This window comes from Myzus persicae, unplaced genomic scaffold (assembly GCF_001856785.1).
Source record: "Myzus persicae strain clone G006 unplaced genomic scaffold, MPER_G0061.0, whole genome shotgun sequence".
In the NCBI taxonomy this organism is placed as follows: Eukaryota; Metazoa; Arthropoda; class Insecta; order Hemiptera; family Aphididae; genus Myzus; species Myzus persicae.
In genome coordinates, this window is record NW_019101257.1 from 309,756 (window position 1) to 324,558 (window position 14,803).

At 27.9% G+C, this 14,803-nt stretch overlaps 1 protein-coding gene across 2 annotated transcripts; it reads right to left on the reverse strand.

Annotated features, from left to right (window-relative positions):
* Nucleotides 1-1,102: 1,102 nt before the first annotated feature.
* LOC111028428 (RNA polymerase II elongation factor ELL) lies at nt 1,103-13,597 on the reverse strand. 2 transcript variants are annotated; one of them, XM_022307075.1, is made up of 10 exons: nt 13,349-13,597; nt 12,889-13,152; nt 4,518-4,571; nt 4,333-4,448; nt 4,138-4,254; nt 3,534-3,817; nt 3,309-3,465; nt 2,197-2,508; nt 1,930-2,101; nt 1,103-1,869 (listed from the first exon to the last, which is right to left on the reverse strand). In XM_022307075.1, the coding sequence occupies exons 2-10, from the start codon at nt 13,048-13,050 to the stop codon at nt 1,711-1,713; spliced, it is 1,533 nt and encodes a 510-aa protein (XP_022162767.1). In that variant the 5' UTR covers nt 13,051-13,152; nt 13,349-13,597; the 3' UTR covers nt 1,103-1,710. The 2 variants fall into 2 exon arrangements, with proteins under 2 accessions (XP_022162767.1, XP_022162766.1); XM_022307074.1 differs by having other exon boundaries at nt 13,244-13,359.
* Between the last annotated feature and the right edge of the window lie 1,206 nt (nt 13,598-14,803).

The window sequence follows — 14,803 nt, forward strand, 5'->3', positions numbered from 1 at the left end:
ATTAATAGATTTTTAAGCCGGAATATATAAATTGCAGTTGCCAATGGTCTTGTACATTTTCCTTAACATTTTACATGAACAATATATTTTAAAAGCAACATATAACCTCGTCATAATAATAATTTATAATTCTTAATTAATCTAATGCCTAATCCATGTAAACCACACACATATTATGATATACATACTTTTTGTCACCGAGCAAAAAAATTGAAATGTTTTCTTTTCCACTTATAATTAATGTTTATTGTTGATAAAAAAAATATACGGTTATATGGTCCAAATTTCAGTCTTTAAATAATTTTTATTTAGGGCAAAACATTCTAGATATCACAGTGTTAAAAAATAATAATAATGTATAACCCTAACAAATACAAGTCTTGGTTGATATTTTATTACTGTGCATTTAATTTGATGAATGAGCTTCCCAAATTGTACCATACATTATTATTTTAGACATAGCAAGTTTAAATGTCAATACCTACTTGTAATAAATTATAATTAAATCGTTCAATGTGTTCTTGATTAATGTTTTTTTTAAATAATAATTTTAAGCTAAAAACCTAAACTAAAATAATTATATCTATCTACTAATTTATTATTGTTAAAAACAGTGGCATAGCCAAGATTATGAAATGGGGCAAAGAAGTTAAGTATAAATTAAACCAAGTTTTTTATAGTATTCGCATATAAATTAAACATATTTAGGGGCAAAAATGATAATTGGTGGAGAGGGGTTGTTGAAGCATACAAACCCCCTGGCTATGCCACTAATTATAAATATTTTTCTTTTTTTAAAAACACATCACTGTTGTTTATTTCTATTTCATTGTACTCTCAAAATCAAAAACAATATTTGAGATAATTTTGTTTTGCTTTTATAATATTTATTTGTTTCTAAAATTGCTTTTTGATGTCTGTTAATTAAAAAAATAATATAAATTTTTTTTTAAGTCTTAGGCTGATAATAAAATAAATTAATAAATCTTTTTTTTTTGATAAGTAAATATTAATGACTTTAAATTCTAACAAAAATTAAATTCAATTCAAAATTGTATACCAGTGTAAAACCTAAATTTAATAGTTTCAAAACATTAACATGTATACTAAGTCCTCACTGTTTGTGAGACTTGGATTTTGTTTTTAATCATAAAAATAAAAAAACAATATTTATAACATAATAATAATAAAAAAAATAAAAATAAAAAAAATAGAAAAACATTTAAACTTGCTACGTAATACGTATTCATTTCAATATCAAATTGATAATTACCATCATACACTTATACAATATATGTAATTGAAAAAAAGTTAATTTTTGTATAATATGCATACACCAACATAATTGAAACCAATCGCATGGCATATAAATGGATACATGTCGTATATAGACATGTCTAAATTTAAGTTAACAATATAATGCATGTTTCCGAACAGCCAATAGGAAACCAATTAGTTACACGTGTATACAGCTGCCATACTTCAAGCTCATCCAAAATAAGAAAACAAGCACTTGTGTGATAAACATTTTTGATCTTTAGTGTTAAACTTTAATACAAACAAAAATAAAAATAAAATAAATATTTCTGGCTAAGTTGTAACACAATCATCTTTTTAACGGTCATTTGAATAGATCTTAAATTTGAATACCAAGCCCCCCCCACAAAAAAAAAACAATAAATCATTAAAAGTTATCTCATTAGGCTCATATCAACATATCAACACTGGATTATTTTTATCATATTCGTGCACAAGAGATTTAATATGAGACAACTTGTTATGAAGGTAGTCAAAACGTGTTTTAGCTGCTTGATACTTATCATCATGTTTTCTTTCATTATATTCTTGTAATATTTGGTTTTCTAAAATCTACAAAACATGTTTATATTATTAATCAAATAAATCTTAGACCAAAAAGATAATTTATACCTTATACTCGTTTGAGCCTTTAGGATAAAGCAACATACGATCTTTTAACTTAGCAAATTTATTTCGAACAGGATCCATAATTTCAGCCAGGTGTTTGTATTCTTTATGACATTTCATGAATTCTGATTTATATTGTTTCTTTTGCTCTTTGTTTGTTATTCTTACAAAATCTCTGAAAATAGAAATAAACATTTTGAAAGTTTAATATGTTTTTATAATCAAAATAATATTTTAGTACTCATTTAAGAATTTTGATAATATACTTACTGAATATATTTTGGTATTGGATTAGTATGAGATGGTGCATGAGTAGGTGATCGTATAGTTGACTGAGTACTAGATACAATTGGTGGAGGACTATTCGATAACATTTTTTTCTCAGGGGACGGTCGTTTGAAATGTGAAACACGCAATTTTTTTGTTTGGAAACCATCCGCACTATTGTAGTAACCAGGTCTTTTGTTACCATGTACATTATTAGGAGGACTACTCGGAACGGTGCTACTTGGGGATTGTTCACTGCTGCCAGAGCTTCCAGTATCACTTAATCCAGGAGGTGTTAAATTTTGAGGCTTCCGTCTATATATCAAAATGTTTTTTAATATAAAAATATTGTTTATGTACAAAAACTAATATTGATAATTTAAAATGTTCAGATTTAATGAAAATAATTATTTCTCATTTTTTCTCGATAATTAGGTACTTAATATAGTTTTAAAAAAAAATAATAATTAAGTGATTCTACATAGAATATTTAGTAAATATGTTTCAAGGGCTAGAAATAAATGACATAATATTCAGTATTCAATATTGGATTATTGAGATTTTATTATAATTAGAGAAAAAAAATAATATTTCAATTATGACATAATAAATAAATTATACAACAGAGTTTAAAATATCATATTGTATTTGAAGAGTTAACTTGTAACAATAATTGCTACATATGTAGGCATATAGCTTACATATCATACAAATTTATGAATTATAAAAATTGTTAACATTACTACTTAGTTTTATTAAATTCCTCCCTTACTCATATTAAATACTTATAGCATTTTATCATAATATAATACTTTTAGATAAGTAAAAATCAGAGTTTAATACAATTGTCCAAAATATAGGATGTACATTTTGCACTTTAATTGGTCATACTTAGATTTTTTTGATGCAGTGTTTTATTTGTAAAATGTGTGAAATAAATATGAATTAACTTTTCAAATTCTTATATAATATGTTTGCATTTTTTTAAATTAATAACAATAGTGAAACTATTGAACAAATAATTATTTGTATTATTTTTGTTTAAATGGTGTTTTCTTGTTGATTTGACAAAGCATTATTTTTCAGAAATAAAATAAATATAAAATTGTATTTACCGTTTTAATACAATAAGATCCTGACTACTATAAAATGGCCAGTCTTCTTGAACATCATTCCAAACATGCCTTAATAGATAGTATGCATTATCTTTTGATAGTGCTATATGACTAAGAACTGACATTATTTGTGTTCTATCTTTATCTTTCAAACCATCTAAAAAATGTAAAATTAGTAATTTAAACAAACATCATATTATAAACATACTAAAATATTTAACAAACCTCTATTTAATATACTAATTAATTCTGGTTTCTTGTATGGCCTTAATGCTAAAAGATGAATAATTCTATCTCTTAATGGTTTTTTGCTAATATCTGATGCATGATTGGCAGGTAAAGGGATATGTGGGGGTATAGGTTTGGAAATTATAGGTTTTGGAACGTTATTTGTAATATTAACATTATTATAAGAATTATTATTATGACGGTTAGCTCTTATTTGAGCAGGATTTTTTCGGATCTTGCGACTAAGAGCTGATTTGCTGTCGAGTTCAATTTCCCGTGTACTGAAAAAAAAGAAAAAAAAATGTCTAATTATAGCTATAATTTCTACTATACTTTTCAATTAAATTTAAGAAACATGCAATTTAAATATCTTTAATTATGTATTTGTCCTTATTTTTGTTGGTAAAACCAAAATCAACTTTTTATTTTTAAAAATACTAATGATGAAATTTTAATTTTTAGTCAATGTTTTTGTACTACATTTTGGTTGTTTATTTACTATAACATTAGAGAATAAACATTACATCCAAAAAATAACCATTAATATAAAATTATAAGTGAAAAGGTTAAAAATATTTTTTAAAATGAATAGCAACTATACCATGATTTCTTATGTAATTCTTCGACAGCAACCATTCTATGTCTAGTTGCTTCATATACATCATCGTTCGCAAGTACTCGTATATGTCTATTCAAGGTACCAACATATTCTAATGATCTATACATAAATAACATAGTCAATATTTAGGCCACAATCATATTTTAAGAGGTATGTATTTAACTATTTATAAAATACCTAGAAGTATTTTGACGAATACATTCAAAGCTACTCCGAGGAGCAGCAGCGTCTGTTGTATTGGATAAACTAAAGTCAAATGTATAATTTTTTGATATGCTCGGTACGCATAATTGCTGAAATAATAAATATAAATATAAAATTAATTTCATAAATAATTACTTAGTACAAAAATGAATACTTACGCCTTCATTGCCTTTAAATTGTATTCTAGGTTTTGGAAGGTTTTCTGAATTACCCTAAAAAATAAATATACATGTATAAATATTAATTACATTCAAGATTTATTTATAGACATATATAACTATGTATAACATACTATCTAAATTTTATAATTGTTATATAAATAATGAATGAATTAGACCTAAAACTAGGTTGAAAGTATTAAAGGAGTTCATAATTTTTTAATGTTCAGAGGAATGACCATAAAAATAAGTATAACTGATTACTATTTATTATTAAATCAGCATGGTTTTAAGATGTCAGCACACTGTTGGTTTTCTTTCTTTGGCCCACATGCAGCAAAGACAAAACACATATGCACAGAATCTTTTTTTTATGTTTTAGAATAATCTTAGAGGAAAATCACCTATTACAAAATTGATAAAGACTAATATTTTTAAGGGAATGACATATCGATTTGTTTTAATACTATCTCAAAACAATCTTCACATAATTTCAATTTTCAATTTTTATTTTGTAAGTCGATTACTAAGTCAAATAATTATAAAATATAAAATCGATATGTCCTACCCCCAAAAATATTATCTACAATTTTTGTGATAGGGTGATTTTACTCTAAGGTTACTCAAAAATCATAAAAATAATTTTAGGTGAAAGCGTTTGATCTATGTAATGCATGAGCCTGAGAGAGAAAACAAATATTGCGCTGACATCCTCTTAATGTAGATTTCAATATCTTATCCTGTGTGTTGTTATAAGTTATAACAAGAGTAAACAACTAAGGAATGATAAATCTATAATTGAGCAATATTTATATAATTTATTGATAGTTAAAATCATAACAATAAATACGTTTTTAAATACAGGTATCAGCCATCAGGTTTACAATGCACATATTATACCATTTAAGTATAGAAAATTTAGAAAGATCAAAAAAATATTAAATTTGACAATAATTATTATTTTAGTAATTCGTTTTTTTTTTAATAAATAAATTCTCACTATGTTAAAATTACTTAAGACAGTAAAATGTATTATGTTCTTATTTACTTGTATCTTTAACTTTAATGTTTTATGTTAAACACGAATATTATGAACATGTTACCTTATTTAAAATATAGTGTAGATGACGCGCGAACTATAATTATATTTTTGTTTATTTATAACATAACAAACCGAGGAATGTTTTAGTATTATTTTCTCCGTGCCCGTAGTTAATAATATATTATATTTAGTTAAAAACTATATAAATATAAATGTACTATATAATACTTATTCATTGCGTTTACCTATCCATTATATTATTATACTGTATTACTTTTTAAAATTATTTTTATTTTTTCGGTTAAATGTACAGCTAATACCAACCGTATCTATTTGTTTCATTGCATTGTGTTTTAAAATAACATTATCTCTGCATTAAACAAGGGGGACACGTCATTTGTAGTGAATAAAATATTGTTAAATGTTTGACATGTTAATAAAATATGTATTAATAATAATAATAATGGATGTCAAATTGTTATTGGTAGGTCATTCTCAGGCTTCACACAGGTAACTCTATGAGAGAGCTGGCCTATTGACGTGTATGACCCAAATACCAAACTCTTAGTCTGTAACAGCAGCAATAGTATATATAATATATATATAAATATATAAAAAATAGTATGGCAGCAGCGGTAGTAGCGAAACTTTCACTTTTTGTCATACAATTGGTCCTGACCTTGTCCTCAACGTAGACAAATATTTAAGCCTTGCCTTGTGTATTAATTGTATTTATTCGAGTTATGCCATTTTAAAGTAACCAATAATAGTAATAATAGGTAATAAAGCATTGATAATAAATAGCTATTGCGGAGGCAGTAATAGATTTTTGAAAAATTAACGTAAAAGTGATCGTAGAATTGAGAACGAAAATAATGAACAAATACATCTAATATTATAATCTAATTACAAATTTACCCATATGAAACCCAACTCAATATAAAATTAAAACAGTATTTGTATATATTACATTAAATATTAATATTATTTCTTCGCAAAATAGAAAACGTCAGTCAAAAACCTTGAAAAGGAATTACATTGTTTAAGTCATATCTGGTAGCCTTTTAGGAAAAATCAACGATACATTTCGTCAAACTATGTTAGAAAAACTCGACACGATTAGACACGTGGTGGATTCGTGGAAATAATATTTGAACGCGTATTATTATTATTATTATTATTAGAGTACGTACACATTTTTATTTGTTGCGTATTAATAATGTTTCACGTGAAAAAGCGGGTGAAAGTACGAGTGCTAAAGACGAAAGGATAATTATGTTACATACATAAACTATAATTCTGCTTTACAGCCAGTTAAAACCAGTTTTTGCTAAACAATTATTATACAGTACGAAGAACACAAAATAAGTTCTTATCATAAAGTTTTAGCCCAGATATTATTTTTTTTATTCGGATACCTTGAAATTTAATAAATATTTACCGAACACTATAATGGCGACGAATGTTATTGAAATTTGCAGTTGTTCGACAGGTGAAAAATAAGTAGAAAATGCTTTAAAACTATAAAATCGAATTCTACTTGAATAAAACGATTTTCAGTTTTTTAAGTCCCTATCTGACAATTCCATAACTAAAAGGAAGTTACGTTTATTTAATTAAAAATTATGGGTACGATTCTCGTAAACATTTAAATTATAATGATAAAGAAAACAAAACCAGAAAAAATTAGGCACCTAATTAAATTTTTAAGTTCGACTGAATCTGAAGCAACAGACTTTGAAACTGTACATGTAAATGAAACTATTAATAAATGCATCCTGGATCAAGAGAAACAAAAGATCGTTTTTAATGGACTTCAATATTTTCACTAAATCTTAATTTCGTAGATTTTGTTTACGAAAATTAAATTAATTAGTTAGTTGTTTATACTTTGACCTTCATTTTATTTCGTCAACATTGTCGATAAGCCAACTGACATTGTACAGGAAAAATAAGTACAGACGTAATTCGCCAATGCCACTGAGTTCTATGCACTTAACAATTATTTTTCAGTTTTCAAAAAGTTATCTACTCAGATAGGTATTTTATATTAATAAATAGGTATAAATCAACTATGCAATACTTCAATTATTAAAAAAAAATAACAAATAAACTAAAATTGTTCAGTTCCTTTTATTTGAATAGTTAACTACTATTTACGACGACGATAATAAATTATTAAACCATAACAATGATATAGTTAATTATGTTTTATGAGTTATGACACATCTGACGGGGGTAATATGTAGCTAATCTATTACACATAATAATCATAATTAAACTACTGTTTTGCAATTTTTGATAGATTCAATATTTTTATTTTGCATATTAACATAATAATATAATATAAGTTTAAACATAATTAATATTATACACACCTAATTTAATCAAAAGCCTAGGTAGAATTTTTAGAAACAGATTGATAGCATCGTAAATGTATCGGAAGTGTATCCTATGTAGTATATATTTATATAATTTATACATTATAAATGTAGTACCTAAACCTAAACAAATTGTATTTTACAAAAACAATTTTAAACAAAAATAAAAAAAAGCTTTTAACCCGTTAATACACCCCGATGCTTTAAATTTAAATCTTTTAAACATTGTTGCCAAATCGTAATTGAAGAGATAAAAAAAAAGAGTTTAGAAAACAAGTTGAAAATGGTTAGGTTAATTTAAGAGACGAAACAAATTAATTTTTATAACGGAATTAATTAATTTATAAATAATATTCAAGGACAATGAAGTATTATTATTATTATGTGTGTTTAGAATACGTGCGAATCTTTAAGCAAAAAGTCAAATATATTTTATGCATACAAATGAAATATTATAAGTTGATCCAATATAGGTATGTGTATAATATTAAAATAAATAATGATTAATATATGACTATAATGATTAATGCATAATTTCTATTAACTATAATCTACTTAGTAAACGTACTTAATTTCAATACTATAAAATGGGTATGATAACATTTTATAATCCAGAATTTCTATTAATAGTTTTTGTGGTGTCGGTAAATGATTTTATAATGATAATAATAATAATAATAATAATAATAAATAAATAAATGAAGAACAATTAAAAACAAGTTATTTCTTTTTCAAATAGGTATCCTGAAAAATGTTAGAAGAAAACAAATTCTCTTGTCTCTTATCTTTACATAGAAACTAAAATGAATCTATTATTTAGGCCTATAAAATGGTGTACCTAGTTGTTTTGGAAAATTTAGATGCATTTTAGATGACAATTTAACAACTCATATCCAAGTGGAAGTAGCCTACCCAAATTTTTTAAAAATATTTTTATTAAAGATTTGTTTTTATTTTAATGTAATTCCTAATAAACATAATAATTAATTTTTTGAATATTTTAATAAGTAAACATTAAACACTCAAATTATTACTCGTAAGCAAAGTAGAGTCAATTTAGGTATAGCAAGAACATAAAAAGTTGATAAACTTCAATCATTATAATTAACATTTAAACACTTATAAATAAAAATCATCTGTTTTTAAAAATATTAGCAATGTATTCTGTTAAATAATAATAGGTATGCAATAATTAAGTAATAGGAAAGTATACTTCACAGGGTTGGTTGTTAGTTGCTGTTTGAAATGAACCATCATAAGACAATTTAAAATACTATGATGATATAAGTGTTTCAGGAAGTTTCTGTCAAGTGTTATCACCACTATTAATTGGGCAACCTCACTTATATTTACCAAGCCTTTGAACCCAAAACTGAATCCATAACACCCATAAAAAAAACCATTATGATCCACTAACTCCAAAAAGTCTGAACGATAAAAACCTGGAGGCTAAATTGAAAATAAATAAATGAAAAAATTAACCACCCTAAATTAATATTGTTCTTCAAAATTAACATGATACAATATTATTCTAGGTATATATTACATGAGGAACATAGAAAATATTTAATGACTAGAAAATAAAATAACTATTCATTTTATATGATACACACATTTTTAGAGAATAACACTTTTTGTCATCTTTTTACCAACACCCAGAAAACTAATTTAAAAATAAAAACTAAATTAATCCACTGAATATTTGAAATCTACACATTATCAGATGGACACTATAAGACTTTTAAAAGATGGTTTTTTCGACAAAGTCCCCCTCCCACTAGGAGGTCCCTTATCTCATTGATTTCATGTGATTTAATATTTATTACAACCACCTTATTAGTTTATTGCTCATTTATGTAACAGATGGCTAACATAAGAATTTAGCTAGGTACTATTATGTATGCATTTTTCAACTATAAAATCATTAATCAACTTAATAAGAAAGAAAAATAGTATTTTATAAATGTATATAATATTATAGGTAGGACAGGAGGATGGCAGTGAGGCATATTGTATGAGGTCCAGTAATCAGAATTCTACTATGATATACTAACAATACCTAATAAAATAAATAATAAGAAGGGAATATTGTTACATTTTCTGTGCCCCCTCCCACACACATATTGAACTGTCCTAGTCTGCCCCAAATAAATAATTTAGTTATTTATACCTACCTAATAACCTAATTCTATCTATTCAAATATTATCTACAAATTGTCAAAAAACTAAATTATAAATACTTAATATATTCGGTGTGCATCTATTAATAGAATTAAAACACTTTGTACCAACATTACATTTGATTACATTAAGCGGTACTACCCAATGTAATACTAAACAATTTACTTTAAAATTAATTAAGCCTATTAACCAAACCATAGTTTGTAAATATTGATTGGAGTATAATATTTAAATTTAAAAAAAATATATTCACCTAACCCTCTCACCCTAAATCTATCATTTCACTTCTTCTAAAGATATTGCACATAGAAACAAATACATTTTTTATTTACATAACTTATACAATAAGATAATATTATAAGGTATTAAAATTGGTATAAAATAAATTTTTACTAATTATAAGCAAATTCATACAATTTGTTTTATTTTGTATAATTGATAAACCTTACCTATATGAGATGATATATTATATATTTTTGGGAGCTATCAATCATGAGAATTGATAAAATCAGTTAGTCATCGCACCGTTTTAATTAAATTTATTTTTTGTGAATGAGATTTTAGATGGAAAACAAATACATTAATTTAATTTTTTTTTTATTAATTTTCTTATTAACTAGTAGTTAATAGATTATCTAATTATCTAATTTTAAAATTTTTGAAGTGGTTTTGATTGGATTTTCACAAATAGGAAATTTTTTAACTTTTTAAGTTTTTAGTTTAAGTTTACAAATGTACTTATTTAAAATTCAAGAAAGTATAACCCAAAATTTTTTTGTATAATTTGAAAAAAAAATTATTCATGACAATAATATTACATAACTAAGATAATTGTAACTACTTTTTCAGCACCTATTTGTAAATAGGTACATATTATAGGTAATGATTACATTTATGTGTATTTTTGTTGACTACACTACCTAGTTAATAAGTACTTATGTAGCAAATAGTTATCATAATTACCTCTAGGTACCAATAATAAATAATAATTGATGAAAGATTTAGTTGGGTACCTACTCTTCTAAAAAGTAAGGAAACCTAGTTTAATCTACAATCCAAAAGTACCTCTATAATTGAGCCTAAGGATATCTTTTTCAAAAATTTGCAACATTTGATTAGATAGGAGCGAAGATGGGAGTTAATCCTGTTTTTAAATGCATTTTATTATGTACCATATAAATTTAATTTCATAAAAATAGGTAATATTATTAAAAAGAACCAACCTAATAGACAATTGGAACAATTTATTGCTATAATTAAGACAAAGTATTTCTATTCGAACATTAAAAATAATTCATAAACCTATTTAGTGAAGATTGTAAAATGTTTGTTACATAATCATTTGAGAAGGTCAGAAGGAAGGTAGCATAAAGAATCTTATTTAGACCAACAAAGCAACAACTATTATATTCTTAGACAAATTATGTTTTAAAGCTTTCTATTAGCAAACTGAATGAACAGTTATTTTTTTAGGTATAAAAGTACAAAAGCATTGAACTCCTGACATTTTTTTACTGTTAAGAACCGACAATGATAGGGAACTGTTTTCACTCTAGTTTTCACAGTGCTTTTCTGTATTGAACTATTTAATTAAGTACGAACATTAATTTAATAAAAATTAAGATTCACTTTAAATTGTGAACCAATAGAACTTGATGTCATAAAATGATTTATCATTTACACTATTGTTTACAAATATCCAGGAAATGTAGGTGCTACGAAATGTATGTACCTACTTATATTGATCATTATTTTTAATAACCAAATATCATTAACAGTAGAAAAGGTACAAGTTTAAAAATGTACAAGTACTTTAATTATTTGAACTAGTAAAATTGTACTGATTTTAAGTGAGTACCTATGCAGTTACGCAACTTGGTAGGTAGTTTAGGTAGTTATTTGTTTCCATCTTTAATGCTGGTATTAATATTACAGAGGAAATCAATTTTATTTCAATTAATGTTATTGAAAAACAAGTTAAAGTATCAATCCAACACAAATATAGACCTAATTAAATTTGTTGGACCTTGCACCAACAATATTAACTAAAAATACCTAATCCAAATTTATTCCTAGAATTTCAATATGAATAGATACAAAATTGACAATTTGTAGCTACCTACATTATGCCACAGAAATTGGTACCTAGGTATTGGTATTCTAGTAAGGATGCTAAAACTGAGACAAGCAGATTTTAGTGTTATGGTTTTACAACACATCGATATGTGGACAATATTGAAAACCAGCTGTTTGAAACGTTGAGATACACCTAGGCTCAGAAATAATGGACAGACATTGGCCCGATGTATAAATTAATAGATTGTTGGACACCATCTGTAGCCAAACTCTGCAGATTGTAAAAATGAAGTGGGGTAGTGAACAATAAGGAAAAAATGGCAAGATGTGTGCAGGTGTCTAAAATCGGTTTAAAAGTCTAGCAAACGAAGGTCGATCAAAATTGAAGAACCCCCAGTGATGGGTGTCGAAAAATCGGGGCAACAGAGGAAGTAGAGTTGGCACTCGGAACAAGTGGTGCGAGTTGGTGCTCTGGCCCGAAAAAATTGTAGAACCGACATCGAGTAGATGTGCGGACGTGGCCGGAGGGAAACAAGTCGCGCGGGACGAGAGCAAGAGAAATCGCGTAGGCGACGACCGAGAGGACGGAGGGGTCCCAAACGTGGTGAGTGAGTACAAATGGTCGCCGAGTGAGAAAAGATCGTCACGTAAATCGCTAAAATGTCGGTAGGTACTTAGGTTTTGTTCTTACCTGTTGACAGCACCGCAGGTAATCCTCGACGGCCTTCAGACAGGAATCGGTCAGCTTGACGAAGAACAGCGTTTTGTTCTTGCCCGTCCTCTGCTTGGGCATGAGGCCATTGTTCTGGTTCGACGACAGACTGTATTGCACCCCGGCGGTCAAAGCGGACATCGCGGCCGATCTGTCGTGGCGACTGGCGACTGTTTGCGGGCGCGTTCACGGTACGCGGTCGGCGTCGTCACGTCGTCGTCAATAGAGAGAGGAAAATGATTTCTTTTAGGAAAAAAAAAATTTAATTTTTTATTATTATTATTATTACTATTACTATGATTATTATTATTATTATTATTATTATTATTATTACATCTACAAACGAATCATAATCGCACCAGCGACGGTCGCGGACATGTACGCATAGGGAAAAGATTACGAGACTACTATTATATTAATACGAGTTGTATTACACTACTTCGATAGCTGATGGTAATGGTGCGAGATACCAGGTGCACACGGGACCGCCGTGCTGATACGCACACACCTGGGCCTCCCGCAGTAGTGGTGACGTCACGGACGTACGATGTCTACAGGACGGCCCAACGGCCAACGATTGCTCCATAGACGTCGTCGCGCCAGCAGCTGCTGCTGCTGCTGTTGCTATGTACTTGCAGTTGGCGCAACACCGTTTTTTGCGATTACCTTCCGCCGCCGCCGCCGCCGCCGCCGCCGTCACTGGTCCTACCGTCGATTACTGCCACTGTGCCACTACAACTACTACGCTAGTCAATATAGGTACTAAACATATTTTATAAATACGACCAAAAGCCGGTCTTTCGATTGCAAATAAGGATTATAACTTATAATATCATTATAATTCTGCAGTACACAGGATTTTTCCCTATTGGCCAAAGCAGGACATGTTGACGAAAGGCGTTTGATTTTATACAAGTATAGGGGTCATTTATTTGACATCAACAATTATTATTTTGATATTTTATGATTTTATGGCTGAGGGATAGGGTCATAGGGATTATGTAAATAAAAAACATTGAGCCTTTGATCACAACAATTTTAAACATAGAGTATGGTATGTACCTCTACTCGTACTTATTGTTTTATATTTATTTGTTTTAGCAGTATTATAGTGGTAGGTACCTATAAATCTAACAAATCATACAATAATTATTCTTTTATATTAGTATTAGTAGATTACACCATAAACGCATGGTTAAGTCAACATCACAAATGGACAACATCCTGCTGCTCGATTTGGGTTCAAACTTGAAGCTACAACTACCCATGTCCTGTTGGAGCAAGGCCCGATAAACTTGTTCTGTGATACTACTAATGCGACACACGTGCAATAAAAATCGGTATGCTCCTACGATTGTAGGTCGTGTTGCCGTTCAAGAGCGCCCTTCAACTCGTCAAAACGTTACTGGGAAATCAGGCACGGAAAAAACAATAAAAACCGAAAACGGTTTACCGAGGACCGTATCCGTATGTATGTACCTAGTATGGAAATGGAATGGAATCGTTTCTTTCTTTATTTCAATTTCTTGCCCTTCACGAGCGGTGGGGTGAATGATCAGCCGGTGGTTGTGACCAGGTGTTCGAGCTGGGAGCTACACGCTGCACGTACAGTGTACACATAATAATATACAGGGGTGTGTATTATTATTATTTTATTCCGTACCCCATGAAGCCCCCAAAATCATCATCGAATAATAGTCGTATGTATAACCGTCGTTATATATTAAACATATGGGCGATGGCCGTATACTACCTTATATATTGTAATATACCTATACCACAGACAGCAGGGACGGGCTTACAAATTCCAAAAACAAAATATTAGACATATAAATTCCATAAACTTATAACACAGAATATAACAAGGTATATACATAGGTATCCATAGCTGTAC